Genomic DNA, 15,786 nt, shown 5'->3' with positions numbered 1-15,786 from the left:
AGGAAAACAGCTTGAAATTGAGTGTCTTATTTGGCAGTGAATTTGGCCATGGTTGAAAATTTACTCTAAGTGTGTTCTGACATATTTTTATAAGTATGTTGTAGAAATAGGCAGTTCAGAATTATCAGCCAACCTTGTCATCTTGCCTAATTCAAGTTCAAGGCCTAATTCAAGTTCAAGGTTCAAACTTGCCTAATTGCCAAGTTCAAGGTCTTCATTGTTTGAAAAAATGGCATGAAGCAGGCTCAGTTAGGTTTGCTCACAAGGGTGAGTTAGATGACATGCTTGTCTGAATTCAAGATGCTTTTCTGTTTTAGACCTTTCCCTCCATCAATACACATGCCACTTGGACCACTCTAAGCACAAGGGTAGACTAGTACTGCTCTTTGAAAGCAGTTTTTTGCTCATTAAATTATGATTCCAATCTGATACTTTGTTTTTTAAGTTTAAAAAATAGAGTCAAAGTTTAAATGGTCTGGAAAATGATAGTACATTGCACACCTGCATTTACTTTTCCTTTCTCTCCAAGCCACTCTAAAACAACAGTAAATTTGATCTTGTATATGTACACACACACACACACACACACCCACACCTTCAAAGACAAATAGAGGAGAAAATTACAACAAAAACATTAAAAACTAAAAATCCAGTGAAAGAGAGCTAACTAATTAAGCAGATATGGGAAGGCAGAATTGCGAGATGGTAGTCGGGGTGGATAAACCCATTGGTCCCAGTTTACACCATAGAACCTCCAAAATATTGACAGCACCAAGTGCTACCTCCAACGTGGGGTGAGGTCAAGCTAAAATCAGGAGTTGAAAGTATGTTTAAGCAGTTGGATCCCCAGGGCTCCCCATCTGAACAACTTATGCCTACTCTTCTCCAGTGGAGAAACTGGGGTTTTTCCCTCTGGAAAGGGTTGAACATTCTTTGGACTGGAGCTTGCAGGCACAGTTGGAAATATTTACATATTAAAGAGGAGACCTGTCCATCCCCCACCCCCAGCTGAGCCCTCTCCTCCCCACCCACCCACCCCCCCCCCCCCCCCCCGCCCCGCCCAGATTACTGGCCTTTAGGCTCAGACTCTCCAGGCAAAGGAGCCGGGAATATTCCTTTGGGGGATCTGCCCAGCCTAAGAGAATGAGCTAAAGAGACTGAGGTCACAGGTTCTCAGAAAAATTATAGTTTTTAATCTCAGAGACAAAAAAAGTTGAATGACATTCAGGATGCTATTAAGGAAAGCAAGGAGAATTTAGAAATTATATATATATATAAAGATAATAGTAGTAGAAATGAAAACTCTTTAGATGGCCCCCAAAGATAAAGGAAATATCCCAGGGAAAAAAATGTTTAACATAGTTGTTTAACATAGTTGGAAAATGAGAGGGAAAAGATAAGAACAGAGGACCGACTAGTCCAGAAGGTCCAATTTTAGAAAACAGGAGTTCCAGAAAAAGAAAGCATAGGGCATGGAGAGAAAGGAATAATGACCTAATGCAAGACAATACCAACAAATATAAGGATATTAATTTCTGGAGTGAAAGGGCTGAGTATTCAGTACAGAGAATGAATGCAGAGCCACATTAAAGGCAGGTGGGATTCACAAACAGGTCAAAAAGAAGATCCTAAAAGCTTCCAGGCAGAAAAAAACTAGAATCAGGAAACTACTGTTTGAACTGGCGACTAAAAGACAATAGTATAGTTTCTAAAAATTCTGAAGAACAAATATTTCCGATTTAGAGTTCCTTATCAAGGCTCATTATCAACCAGGTGTGAGAGTAGAATAAAGACTTTTTATTAAAAAAAAAAAATTTTCTTTTCTCTCTCTTTTTATACTAATTCCATGTGAGGCATGTGAAATCTCAGTCAACCCCCCAGCCCCCAACCACCACTACCAGTCAGGGGTGGAACCCTTGACCCCGGCAGTGGTTAAGTCAGAGCCCTACTCACAGACCACCAGGAAATTCCAAATAAAGACATTTTTTATTAATGTGCAAGGTTTCAAACGATTCTTCCTTTCTGGAAAGCTGACAGATGGTATCTCCACCAAAAGTGAGGGGACTATCTAAGAAAAAGGCAGGCGTGGATATAGAAATGGGGTCTAGCAGGAGAAAGGGCAGAGGCTTCTCTAGCATGGTGGTGAAGGGAGGTCCCGGGATGCCAGTCTTGCCGCAGGTCTAGGGATCACCTGTCCTGCTTGGAACAGGTTTCTGGGTTCTGGAAAGTGCTCTTCAAGAAGATGACATTGATTCATCTTTGTATCTCAGTGCATTGAAGGCTTAAATGGAGAGTTTGGAGTTGAAACGAAAACTAGAAAAAAAATGTTAGTTGACAGAAAGGAGTAGAAGCATGCTCTTTGGCTCAATTGCGAGTATCATTTACCTAATGTAAGCATGCATGCTGCACTTATTTAAAAGATAGCATCATGATGTTAGAAGAATTAGGAATAGAATGTGTGTGGATGAGATCAGGTTGTGAAAGAGAACTTAACCCTCATCTCCTATAATGAGAAACTTACAGATAATGCCTAAAAGTGAAAAATCGAGGCATAACAATGTAAACTGTCACTTCTTCCAAAAGATCAGCTGAAAGAGTTGAACGTGGCCACCTTTGGGGAGTGGGGAATGGATACCTTTCGGCTGGGGTGGTAGGGGGCGAGCATCACAGGACTGCCAGCAGTAATGAACAAAAGAAGTATTTGACTCTCGGAAAATATGTTCATGTGTAAATTTCATTTAAAAAATTAAGTCTTAAAGTTGCTATACTTAGTAAAGCATTTTATCAGTTCTAAGATGTACGGGTTTTCACATATTTACAATACAACTGATAAGGATGTATCCTGAAATGTTTTAGACCTAACGAAACCTGTTGGCTCAGGATTCTGCTATTCTGTCTTATTTGTGGATGACGTGAGTATAATACTTTTCTTTTTTCTTTTTAATTAAAGATTGCAGGCCTAAGTCTACCTCTTCCTCCCAAAAAATTGATTGGTAACATGGATCGTGAATTCATAGCTGAGAGGCAGAAAGGTCTTCAGAACTATCTCAACGTTATCACCACAAATCATATCTTGTCTAACTGTGAGCTGGTTAAGAAGTTTCTAGATCCAAACAACTATTCTGCAAACTACACTGGTAAGTAGAGGGATCTATCAGCTACATTCCTGGGACAAAAGAGGCACTTTTCTTTGCCGGAGATAATATATGTGGGAGAAACTCTCCTTCCAGATGGGGAGATGTGTTCTAGGGCATTATTCGTCTGCTAATACTTACCTGATTGTAACTTACCGTAGATACCTAAGAAGAACATATTTTTAAACTGGAAGATGATTGCTGTACAATGTTGTGTTAATTTCTGCTGTACCACGAAGTGAGTCAGCTGAATGTTTACATGTATCCTCTCCCTCCTCGACTTCTCAGCGCCGCCGCCAGCCCACCCCCTGAGTCCCTGTGGAGCACTGGGCCGAGCCCGCTGTATTTTATAGCAGTTTCCCACTGCCTATCTGTTTTACGTATGGCAGTGCATGTGTGTCAGTCCCAGCCTCCCACATCGTCCCACCCTCTCCTTCCCCCACTGTGTCCATATATCCATTCTGTATGTCTGCATCTGTGTTCCTGCTTTGGAAATAGGGTCACCCGTACCATTTTTCTAGACACACTTATATGTGTTAACACACGGTATTTATTTTTCTCTTTCTGACTGATTTCACTTGGTGTGACACACTCCAGGTCCATCCATGTCTCTATAAGAGAAAAATTATTCTAAAATGTTTTTAATGCCTGTTTAGAAAAATATGGACGAGAACTTGTCTGTGTATAGAGTCTTGTCATTATTATCTTCCCTGACAAAACTGAGAGTAAATAGTCCACAATGATCAGTACAGTAATGTCAGTTTGATTTATATTTGCCTGTTTTTGTGTTTAAAATATATATTGTCATGCCTGGCTCTTCTGGGAATTACTTTAAACACAACAGTGATTCAGAAGGGGCCTTTCTGTGTCTTCCCAGTTGCTTGCTGAAACCTGCTGTGTGCAAAGCCTAGGGAGCAGGTGGTCCCTTTCCAAACCTTCCCTGGACAGAGCGGCAGCCAGGGGCCTGAGTGGGAAAGGGTGCCAGTCACACATACGGCCAGCAGCAGTTCTGTAAGCCCATTGTCAGCAGAATGAGTGATTAAATGTTTAATACACTCTGGCATGGCCTTCAACAGGCCAATAGAAGCTGTTGTAAAACCAACCCAGTGACTAGAATTCAGCCAATTTGTTAAAGCTAAACCATGCTGAGAGTCTAAGTGGAACACTTGGTATCATTAATAAGCTGATTTCTTTGCTAAGAGAATAGACCATTTAGAGGCTACATTTTGGGTCCTTAGAACACTGCTTTTGAAGTAATTAGAAGGAGACGCTTTTATTCTTATGTCAGATAGAGGGAAACAGAGGACTACTTATCAGGCATGAAACTTTTCTTTATTTTATTTTTAATTAATTAATTAATTAATTTTTGGCCATGCTGGGTCTTCGTTGTTCTAGCTGTGATGTGCGGGCTTCTCACTGTGGTAACGTGTCTTGTTTCGGGGCACAGGCTCTAGGGTGTGAGGGCTTCAGTAGTCGCAGCACGTGGACTCAGTATTGTAGCTCCCAGGCTCTAGAGCACAGGCTCAATAGTTAAGGTGCCGGGACTTTGTTGCTCCGAGGCATGCGGAATCTTCCCAGAACCGGGATCTAACCGGTGTCTACTGCCGTCTACCAGGGAAGCCTGAAACTTTTCTGCATAATGGAATCACCTGGGGAGCTTTAAAAAAAAATTCCAATGCCCAGACTGCATTCATGCCAATCAAATCAGAATCTCTGCGGATGGGGTTAATAATTTGTAAGCCCGCCCTCCCCAGAGATTCTAATATGCAGTTGAGTTTGAGAACCGCAGTTGGAAATTGCTGCTCACATCATGGGTCCCCTGACCAGCAGCACTGGCATCATCGGGAGCTTGTCAGGGATGTAGCATTCAGGCCCCAGCCCAAACCTAGAATCAGGATGTGGTTTTTAACAAGGTCCCCAGGTTATTTGCAGGCATATTAAAGTTTGAGAAGCCTTGCCTGAGAACATGCCTGTCATCTTCTAGTGAAAGTGCCTGCAGGGGTAAGGAGAATGCCTTTGTAGAAAGCAACCCACTGAAGGGAAGTTTATTTCAAACTCATATTTGCTGTGAGTTATGAAATTGAACTTTGAATTGTTACAAGGCTTGCATTTTTACCCCGCTTGTTTCTTGGAGCTCATTGGAGAAAAAGCATGAGTGGCCTGGAGCTCCCAGGACAACTCGTGTTCTTTCAGAGCAGATCTCCCTTGGCTTTCATTTTACCTTACTTGTTCCAGGATCGTCACAACATGGACTCTGGGTTGACTTTTATCAACTCCCTTGCAGCTCAGCCCTGTTCATTGGCTTGTTTGTTCACATCGTTTCCTGACAGTGTCTGCTAGTGTTCTCTTGAGGTCAAGCATCAAGGTGTAGTGTACATGTGATGATGCTATCCATTCCGTACGCTTGACTGTCTGCTCTGCCCATGCCACGTGCTGGGTGCAGGGCTGGGTGTTGGGGTACAGGTGTGAGGAAAATGTGCTCCTTGTTCTCAGGGAGCTTGTACTGGAAATACCTTGAGTTGCCAGGGGATCAGAGCTAGCAGGGACCTTGCAGCAGATGAATCTAGACTAACCCTCTTGTTTTATTTATTTTTTAATGTAAGTTTTTTGTTTTCCTTCCAGTTTTATTGAGATATAATTGACATACAGCACTGAATATGTTTAAGGTGTACAGCATAGTGATTTGACTTACATACATTGTGACATGAGGATCACAGTAAGTTTAGTGACCATCCCTCATCTCATAGAGATGCAGGATTAAAGTAGGAGAAAAAAACTGCTTCTATGTGATAAGAACTCTTAGAATTTACTCTCTTAGTAACTTTCATGCATGCATAATGTACAGCAGAGTTAGTTATATTTATCATGCTGTGTATTGCATTCCTAGTACTTATTTATCTTATAGCTGGAAGTTTGTACCTTTTGGCTACCTTCATTCAATTCCGCATCCTCCTAACTCCAGCCCCCACCTCTGATAACCACAAATCTGATCTCTTTTTCTGTGAGTTTTTGAAGAATAATTGACCTGCACTAGTCGGAAGAGGCAATGGCACCCCACTCCAGTGCTCTTGCCTGGAAAATCCCACGGACGGAGGAGCCCGGTAGGCTGCAGTCCATGCGGTCGCTAAGAGTCGGACACGACTGAGTAACTTCACTTTCACTTCTCACTTTCGTGCATTGGAGAAGGAAATGGCAACCCACTCCAGTGTTCTTGCCTGGAAAATCCCAGGGACGGGGGAGCCTGGTGGGCTGCCATCTATGGGGTTGCACAGAGTCGGACACGACTGAAGTGACTTAGCAGCAGCAGCACTGTGTTAGCTTCTGTTACAAACGTTATGATTTGATGTTTCTATACCTGTCAAAATAATCATCATGATAAGTCTACTTACATATGTCACCATAAAAAGATATTACATAGTTATCAACTGTATCCATCCATGTTGTTGCAAATGGCAAGATTTCATTCTTTTTTGTGACTGATTAACACGCTAAACTATGGTGTTGGAGAAGACTCTTGAGAGTCCCTTGGACTGCAAGGAGATCCAACCAGTCCATCCTAAAGGAGATCAGTCCTGGGTGTTCATTGGAAGAAGTGATGCTGAAGCTGAAATTCCAATACTTTGGCCACCTCATGCGAAGAGTTGACTCGTTGGAAAAGACCATGATGCTGGGAGGGATTGGGGGCAGGAGGAGAAGGGGACGACAGAGGATGAGATGGCTGGATGGCATCACTGACTCGATGGGCATGAGTTTGAGTAAACTCTGGGAGTTTGTGATGGACAGGAAGGCCTGGCGTGCTGCAATTCATGGGGTCACAAAGAATCGGACATGACTGAGCGACTGAACTGAGCTGAACATGCCACTGTGACACTTAGGTTGCTTCCACATCTCAGCTACTGTAAATAATGCTACAGTGAACATGGTGGTGCATATATTTTTTTCTAGTTAGCGTTTTCATTTTCTTCTGGTAAATACCGAGGAGTGAAATTGAAGAACTGTATGGTAGTTCTACTTATAAATTTTTTGAGGGCTCTCCTTATTGTTTGCTGTAGTGGCCGTTTCAAGTTACCTTCTCATCAGTAATGCACACAGGTTCTTTTTCTCCACATATTCACCAAAGCTTGTTATTTATCTGTGGTCTTTGTGATGGTAGCCATCCTGATGGATGTGAGGTGATACTCCATTGTGGTTTTGATTTGCATTTCCCTGATGAGTACTGATGTTGAGCATCTTTTCATGTACCTGTTGGCCATCTGTCTGTCTTCTTTGGGAAAATGTCTATTCAAGTATTCTACCCATTTTTTAATAGTGTTTTTTCTTTTTTGATATTTAGTTGTATGAGTTCTTTGTATATTTTGGATGTTAACCACTTGTCAGATACATTGTTTGCAAATCTGTTCTCCCATTCAGTAGGTGGCCTTTTTGTTTTGTTGATGATTTTCTTTGCCGTGCAAAAGCTTTTAAGTTTGATTAGGTCCCATTGGTTGGTTTTTGCTTCTTGTGTTCCCCAAGGTAACGTATCCAAAAAAACATTGCTAAGACCAATGTCAAAGAGTTTGTCACCTGTGTTTTCTTCTAGGAGTTTTATGGTTTTAGGTCTTCCATTTATGTCTTTAATCCATTTTTAGTTTATTTTTGTATATGATGTGAGAAAGTAGTCTAGTTTGGTTCTATTGCATGTAGCTGTCTAGTTTTCCCAAATTTATTGAAGCGGTTGTCTTTTCTCCATTGTATATTCTTGCCTCCTTTGTCGTATTAATAGATTAATTGCTGATAGAAGTACGGGTTCATTTCTGGGAGCTCTGTTCTGTTCCTTCATGCTCCGTGTGTGTGCTTGTGCCCATCCCAGTACCATACTGTTTTGATTATTGTACCTTTGTAGTGTGCTTTGAAATCAGAAGCATGATGCTTCCAGCTTTTCTTTTTCAAGATTGTTTTGACTATTCAGATCTTTTCTGTTTCCATAAAAATTTAGAATTATTTGTTCTAGCTCTGTGAAAAAAGCTAGTGATATTTTATAGGGATTGCACTGAATCTGTACATTGCCTTGGGTTGTACAGTAATTTTAGCCACATTAATTCTTCCAGTCCATGAACACAGTATATCTTTCCATCTGTTTGTGTCCTCTTCAATTTCTTTTGTTAGTGTCTTAGAGATTTTAGAGTACAGATCTTTTACCTGTTTAGTTGGATTTATTCTTCTTGATATGATTGTAAATGGAATTGTTTTCTTACTTTCATTTCTTTCTGATAGTTTCTTGTTAGTATACAGAAATGCAACCAGTTTCTGCATATTAATTTTGTATTCTGCAACTGTGCCAAACTCATTGAGTTCTAGGAGAACCCTCTCATTTTATACATGAGCAATCTCCCAAGAAGGGCCTTACCTAGGGTTGCACATTTGTATGACTGTACAAGTGTCTAGTGTCTGAATGTTTCCCAATTAAAATGCTGCTCACCCCTGGAACATTGTCTGATCCCTATGTCTCCTCCTCTTATGGCTCTCTACATGCTGCTCTTGTCCTGATCTTTCCCCTCTCCCAGGATGCCAGACAATCAGGAATCCAAAGGAGATGAGCACAGGAGTATGAGAAAACTGTTGGAGACTCCTGCCAGAACCCAAATACTTAAGTAGCTGCCGCTATTTAGAGGGCACGGTCCTGATGAGACAATAAGGATTGGGTGCTGTTTTCAGAGAAGTGCTGATTAATTTCCCCCTTTGCATGAAATGTCAGAACTTTGTCTTTCCTCTGCGCTGACTCACCAAGTGCCTCAGGAAAGGGAAACCCAGGCCATGTCCTCCACATCAGCTTAACTGAGCTGTTCCCCAAAGAACAGGGTAGTCTTGTCCAGGTTTCCCAAAACTTACAGTGTGGCCATGGCCCCCGAGGGCACCCTGTGCGCCTCCAGCTTCCAGCATTTCCCCTGCAAATGGATCCTGTCTGCACCTCCCTTTAGCTTCTGTGGTCACTGTCCAGCTTCCCTTCAGCAGGGTCTGAGTTCTGTGTTCAGGTGTGGCTGAAACCACCAAGGCCACGTTTCCTGCCTGTTGCTCTGACTGAGCCTGCAGGTGTTTTGTCAGAGGGGAACTGTTGACACCACCCATTCCCCAGGGGATGGGTGACCAGCACCTCTCAGGACATGAGCAGCTCCCTGCTCTCCTCTCTGGGACCCCAGCCTGGGATTCTGATCCTTTTATTCCTTTCCTTTTGTTTTTGTTGTTGTTCAGTCACTCAGTTGTGTCCAACTCTTTGTGATCCCATGAACTGTGGTACACCAGGCTTCCTTGTCCTTTACTATCTCCTGGAGTTTGCTCAGACGCATGTCTATTGAATCCATGATGTCATCCAACCATCTCATCCTCTGTTGTCCCCTTCTCCTCCTGCCCTCAATCTTTCCCAGCATCAGGGTCTTTTCCAGTGAGTCAGCTTTCGCATCAGGTGGTCAGAGTATTGGAGCTCAAGCTTCAGCATCAGTCCTGATGAATATTCAGGGTTGATTTCATTTAGGATTGACTGGATTGATCTCCTTGCTGTCCAAGGCAGCCTCAAGAGTCTTCTCCATCACTACATTTCGAGAGCATCAGTTCTTTGGCTCTCAGCCTTCTTTATGGTCCAACTCTCATATCTGTATGTGACTACTGGAAAAACCATAGCTTTGACTGTATGAACCTTTGTGGGCAAAGTGGTATCTGTGCTTTTTAATATGCTGATTGGGTTTGTCATAGCTTTCCTTCCAAGGCACAATCATCTTTTAACTTCATGACTGCAGTCACCATCTGCAGTGATTTTGGAGCCCAAGAAAATAAAATCTGTCACTGTTCTGTGTTTTCCCCATGTATTTGTCATGAAGTGTTGGGTCTGGATGTCATGATCTTAGTTTTTTGAATATTGAGTTTTCAGCCAGCTTTTTCATTCTCGTCTTTCACCTTTACCAAGAGGCTTTTCAGCTCCTCTTCTGCCATTAGGGTGGAATCATCTGCATATCTGAGGCTGATATTTCTCCCGGCAATCTTGATTCCAGCTTGTGATTCATCCAGCCAGGCATTTTACATGATGTACTCTGCATAGAAGTTCAATAAACAGGGTGACAATCTACAGCCTTGATGTACTCCTTTCCCAATTTTGAACCAGTCTGTTGTTCCATGTCTGGTTCTGACTGTTGCTTTTTGACCTGCATACAGGTTTCTGAAGAGGCAGATAAGATGGTCTGGTAATCCAATCTCTTTGTACTACCAACTTCACTGAAAGGAAATATGGGTCCTTGGTGCTTTGTTGAGGGTTGGTTTGGGGTTGTTCATTTGAATTAAAAAGTCTAATTGAGGGCCAGCTATTGTACAGGGAAATCAGTTGTCTCCTGGCCAGTCATGCAGGGTTTATATTGAGAAACATGTACACATACACACACATCACCTTATTCATCTTGTTAGCAAGGTATAGCAATCACTGCACTGTAACCATCTTCCCACCTTAAACCACTCCGTAAATAAGCTTTTTAATGTCCATGCAGAAGTCACTTGGACTGGAAATCAAGAGGCCTGCATCCTGGCCCCAGCTTTCTTATTAGCAGCAGCCTCTCCACGCTATAGTCCTCAGGGTCCTGACTGATAACGTAAGAGGTGGAGGTGGGGAGAGTGGACCAGATAGCATCCAATGTTCTCTTCTAGCTCTAAAATCCCACGAGTCCTGTGAACAGGTCAGATAGTAGTGGGCTCCAGGATGGAGTGGAAGAGGGAGGGAGGGTTTGGACAGGAGGGGAGGGTGGGAGGGAAGGTGAGATTATATTCAGAACAAGAGCAAGGTGCTTCAGAAAGGCTGCAGTTTGCTGTAACATACCAGCTACAGTAGTGGGGGGAATCTGGAGCCCAGTTGAGGAACTAGAGGAGCAGTCTGTATTCCCTGCAGTCACTTCATGGGGCTGAGATCTAGGGGGTCAAAGGCTGCACACAGTGGGGGCAGCTGGTACTTTCTGAGCTAAGAAGTCTGAGCTCTGGGGGGAGCATCAGGTGGACTTGAAGGCGTCACTCTGCGTTTCCTGTCTGGGGCTTGTTTGTAAGCGTCTAGAGAGCATGCAGTTTCCCCCATGCGTCAGTCAGTGCTAATGAAATGGAGGGCAGATGCCTTCCTTTTCCTGGATTTCATGTGCTCATGAGATGTGCAATGTGTCTATACCCATTGCGCATACAATCAACCCTTGCTACTGTGGTGTAGTCGCTCAGTCATGGTCGACTCTTTGCGACCCCATGGACTGTAGCCTGCCAGGCTTCTCTGTCTATGGGATTTCCCAGGCAAGAGTACTAGAGTGGGTTGTCATTTCCTTTTCCAGGGGAATCTTCTCAACCCAGGATCAAACCCACATCTCCTGGTTGGCAGGCAGACTGTTTACTACTGAGCTATTTAGGAAGCCCATTGAACCCTTAGTTAGTTCTTACTTCATCAGATATTTGTTGAGCACCTGCTATGTGACAGGTACTATGACTGCAGCACCAAGCAGGGAATAGTCTCCTAACCCAACTCCTACCCCAGGGCACTTCTGTAGGGAGATTGATGGGTAAAGACTGTGCCAGGTTAAAGTCGTGATAGCACCTCGAGGGTGGGGGTCCAGGTGGAGATGACCCAGCTCTGAGGGTGGAGGAAGGCTTCCCAGAAGAGGTGACACTCGCGTGGAGACCTGAGGTGAGTAGACGTTAGCTAGGCCAAGAGGCAAGGGCCAGTACTCCAGGAGAGAAAGAAGTAAATATTTCTCTATGGCTGTGGGCTCTGCCACGTTTAAGATATTTCTTTCTAAAGGCAATGATCACAGTCTCGTGGAAGACTAGTAGGACAGAATGCCATAGGAGAGGGCCATGTGGAGCACTGGAGTGTAGAGAGGAGGGGAGAAGGGAGGAAGCCCTGGCTAGGGGAGCAGCAAGTTTGCGTTGAGCCTCAAAGGTTGGATGGGCAGGGATAGAGAATGCTGAGGATTAGGGTAGGCCAGTCTTCAGGGGCCATGGCATGTGCACTCTCAGTGACAGGAGTGTGAGGCTCACACATTATTGGGCGGTGGGGATGGGGGGAGGGGGCTAAAGACAGAAGGGTGATGTAGAGCCAGAGCTAGGTCGAACACTGTGAGGTGTAGAAGCTTGGTCCTAATTGGTAAGGACATGGGGCGCCAACAAAGGCTTCTAAGCAGAAGATGTTTAGGATTGAAATATGTTACCTGAATCTGGGGAGGGAAGGGATTAATATTGGGAGCATGGTGGTTGTGTGGCTTACTTGAGAATAAATCATAGTTCAGAGGAAAGAAAATGTCCTGTTTATGATTTCCTGATCCCAAAGATAAAAAAGAAGAAAAAAAAAAGCTATTTTCTAATTCTTAATTTGTCACTAACGAATCTTAACATGTTCCATTTGCTCACACCTACTTCCCCCATTCCAAAAACAATGTGCAATGCACAGTAGCATACAGTAAACATGGTGGAATAATGAGATTGTAGGGGATTATGAGTCACTGTTAGTTCTGAACCAACTGTCCTTTAAAGTCTCTGAGAATGACTGTATCGTATTTAGAAAATTATTTTTCATAATCCTTCTCAGTGTTGTCATGATTTTCATGTAAAAGAATATCTTTTGAAGTAGCTTACGTTCAAGTTATTTTGGAAATGCTGAAAGCCTTTTATATCAGCATTACTTACAGAAAAATTTCAGAGCTTCCAGTGTTGGTTATGAAAATTCGTCTGCTGCCGCCACACCCAGTCTCTCCAAATGGTTGTCACGTTGGAGTAGTTAAAGCAAATGTCAGTGAAGTCTGTTCTGTATCTGTCATCTCATGTTCTTTTAGGTGCAGACAGCACTGACACTTTGCATATTGAGTCAATAAGATTGTTTTCTTCCCCAAATCTCTTAATTGATAATGTACTCTACAATATATCAAAATAATACTGTCTGCCAAGCTCTAGGCATAGTGGTTCCAGAGTAGGTCATTTCAACACATGGAAAGCGTTTCTGCTGAATCCCTGGTGCCTGGGATGTGACTGATGCTTGGCAGAAGTGCAGTTCCACAGTGGATTTGCAGGATTGCTGTTTGCTTTCAGGGATCCAACGTGGCTTTCATTCACTCACTACATTGAGGGGGAAAACAGCAAATTACAGATGTTCCTTTTTGCAGGAAATGTAAAAGCACAGTTATTCTGATGATTTTTTCATACAGTGAACTTTAAAGAATTTCCTCTTTTCATTGTCTTCGTAGAAGGGGAAACGTTCTCATGATAAACACAAAGAGAAGAATGGATATTTTTTTTCCAGTAAGCAGATGTACAGTGGTTTCCCACAACAGAACTATGTTGTTGCTGTGCATGGATGTTTTTCTAAAACACTGGCTTGTATTTCCAATATATATATTTAAGGCTAATCGCTTCTTTGTTGGTGAAAGCTATAATTTCATGAGGAATGAAGATGGGATAAATACCACTTGAAACAATGTTTAATGCTATTCCAGGGTGACCTTAGGACACATTTTGAGTTTTGTGCTCCAGTTGTTGTCTGGTACATATATTGAATTCTTGCTTAAGACAACTAGTTTGCATATTTTAGATCTTCCAGTTTAATTATTCTGTTACTAATTACTTTCTTTAATAAACTTTTGATTGTAGAATAATTTTAGATTTACAGAAAAAAAAATGGCAGTGGTAGTATAGAATTTCCATATACGCCCTCACCCAATTTCCCCTAATGTTAACATCTTATATAAGCATGATATATTTATATTAAAACTAAGAAGTTAGCATTCACACTTTACTATTAATTATAGTTATATTCAGATTTCATTAAATATTTCATTAATGTTATTCTGTTCCAGGATCCAATCTAGAGTCCCATGTTTTATTTACTCTGTGTTCATTTTTTTATAATTAAATTTTTAAAGGTCATAGGGACTTCCCTGGTGGTCCAGTGGTTAAGACTCTGTGCTCCCAATGCAGGGGGCCCAGGTTCGATCCCTGGACAGGGAACTAAATCCCGCATGCTGCAACTAATACCCAGTGTAGCCAAATTATAATAAAGAATTAATTAAAAATAATAATAAAGAAGGTCATAGACCATAGGAGTTTCACTTGCAAGAATAACATCTTAAGTGTATGGCACTTTCCTGATATGTTTGTCTAATACATTTGCAAAATATCTTTGCAGAGATTGCCTTACAACATGTTTCCATGTTCTTCCGGTCAGAGCCAAAGTGGGAGGTGGTAGAACCATTGAAAGACATAGGTGAGAAACTGGTGTGCCCTTTGTGTTAAAAAAAGGATCACAGAACTGGGTTCTTTGTCATGCTTCCTTATAAGTATCCCAAAAAAGCTTTTATGCAGGTGAAATGCATAAGAAATGCAGGTGATATCTTTTTTTGTCTGTTTCCATGCTATTTGAGGATTCAGTCCTTAACTTTTATTAGTAAATGAATCTTGGTTACAGACGCATCTGGGGATTTGGATGGTGGTAACTAAGTTTCAGAACCATCATTCATTCCTCTCTCATCTTTTCCATTAAATCTCAACTGAAGTGCTGTTTTCCTTTTTCCATGAGTAATTTTTTTATTTTTTTATTTATTTTAGTGCAGCTTTTACCATTTCAGTATTACCAAGTCATTGCTTACAGTTTCCTATATAGCTATGAATAATATTTCTCAACTTAATTTTTATTAATTATTTGGTCAGTAAAACAGAATCTGTTGGTGTTAGATCATGTAGCTATAAACACATCTCCTTTTATGACAGGTTGGAGGATAAGGAAGAAATATTTCTTGATGAAGATTAAAAATCAGCCAAAGGAACGGCTAGTGTTAAGCTGGGTAAGCTAATTTTGTTTTGTTTTGCTTTAGACTAATTTCAGGGACTTCAGGTGGGTTTATGAAAGCAAGAGAACTGACAAGAGAACTACAAAATTGTACTATGCTGCTGAGAGATGTAAAATCATACATCAAAGAGTCATATATCAAAGAGTCATTTTAAGTCACTTTGTTTATGCATGTGGTAATATCAGTGTGACTACACTTCAACAGCTAGTAAACATTTGGAAAGAAATACTAACAGCTTAAAATAGTTTTCTTGGACCTCTTTAGGACTGAGACTTTGGCAGTTTGTTTTAAAAAAAATGCTTGGGCATTATTTTTGTTTTATCTATCACTTTGGGAGCTCTAGTGATACATTTGGTTAATAGAATTAGGTAACATTACAGTTAGGTGCTAGTATTTGTATGTTTATATACTCCAGAAAGGCCATGAGGCAACACAAATTACTGTGGTTTTCGTCTTTGGTTTATATTCATGTATTTGGACAGATTTTTTTAAAAAAGGAAAGGCTTGTGAGGAATTTTTCTTCTGATGACCAAAACAGCACCCTGATATTTCCTCCCATGTTTGCAGGCTGACCTTGGTCCTGACAAGTATCTGTCAGATAAAGATTTTCAGTGTCTAATCAAACTTTTGCCTTCCTGTTTGGTGAGTACAAGTCCTTCTGTTATTCTTGATGCCGATGACAGATTCACAGTGTTTTCTTGTGGTTGGGTGACCATGGACAGGAGAGCTGGAAACACTCTCCAGGCTTGAGAATGGAGAGGTAGAGTGGATTTCTCTTCAGACTGGAAGTGCTCAGGGCTACTCCCACAGACCATTGGCCATTTAAA

General features: G+C 41.7%; 1 protein-coding gene and 1 non-coding gene across 12 annotated transcripts in view; both read left to right on the top strand.

Annotated features, from left to right (window-relative positions):
* PXK (PX domain containing serine/threonine kinase like) overlaps positions 1-15,786 on the top strand; it is a 79,835-nt gene that overhangs the window by 30,671 nt on the left and 33,378 nt on the right. For all 11 annotated transcript variants that reach the window (XM_070455801.1, XM_070455811.1, XM_070455800.1 and 8 more), the window contains 4 exons: positions 2,951-3,137; positions 14,299-14,376; positions 14,880-14,953; positions 15,527-15,601. In XM_070455801.1, the coding sequence (XP_070311902.1) occupies positions 2,951-3,137; positions 14,299-14,376; positions 14,880-14,953; positions 15,527-15,601 (414 nt within the window). The remainder of the gene's footprint in view (positions 1-2,950; positions 3,138-14,298; positions 14,377-14,879; positions 14,954-15,526; positions 15,602-15,786) is intronic.
* On the top strand, positions 14,048-14,120 carry TRNAW-CCA (transfer RNA tryptophan (anticodon CCA)). The gene has a single exon. It is a non-coding gene; the product is annotated as a tRNA-Gly (tRNA).

The sequence above is a fragment of the Odocoileus virginianus genome, chromosome 26 (genome assembly GCF_023699985.2).
Source record: "Odocoileus virginianus isolate 20LAN1187 ecotype Illinois chromosome 26, Ovbor_1.2, whole genome shotgun sequence".
NCBI lineage: Eukaryota > Metazoa > Chordata > Mammalia > Artiodactyla > Cervidae > Odocoileus > Odocoileus virginianus.
Note: the sequence above shows the minus strand (reverse complement) of the source record. Positions and strands in the feature narration are given on the sequence as shown.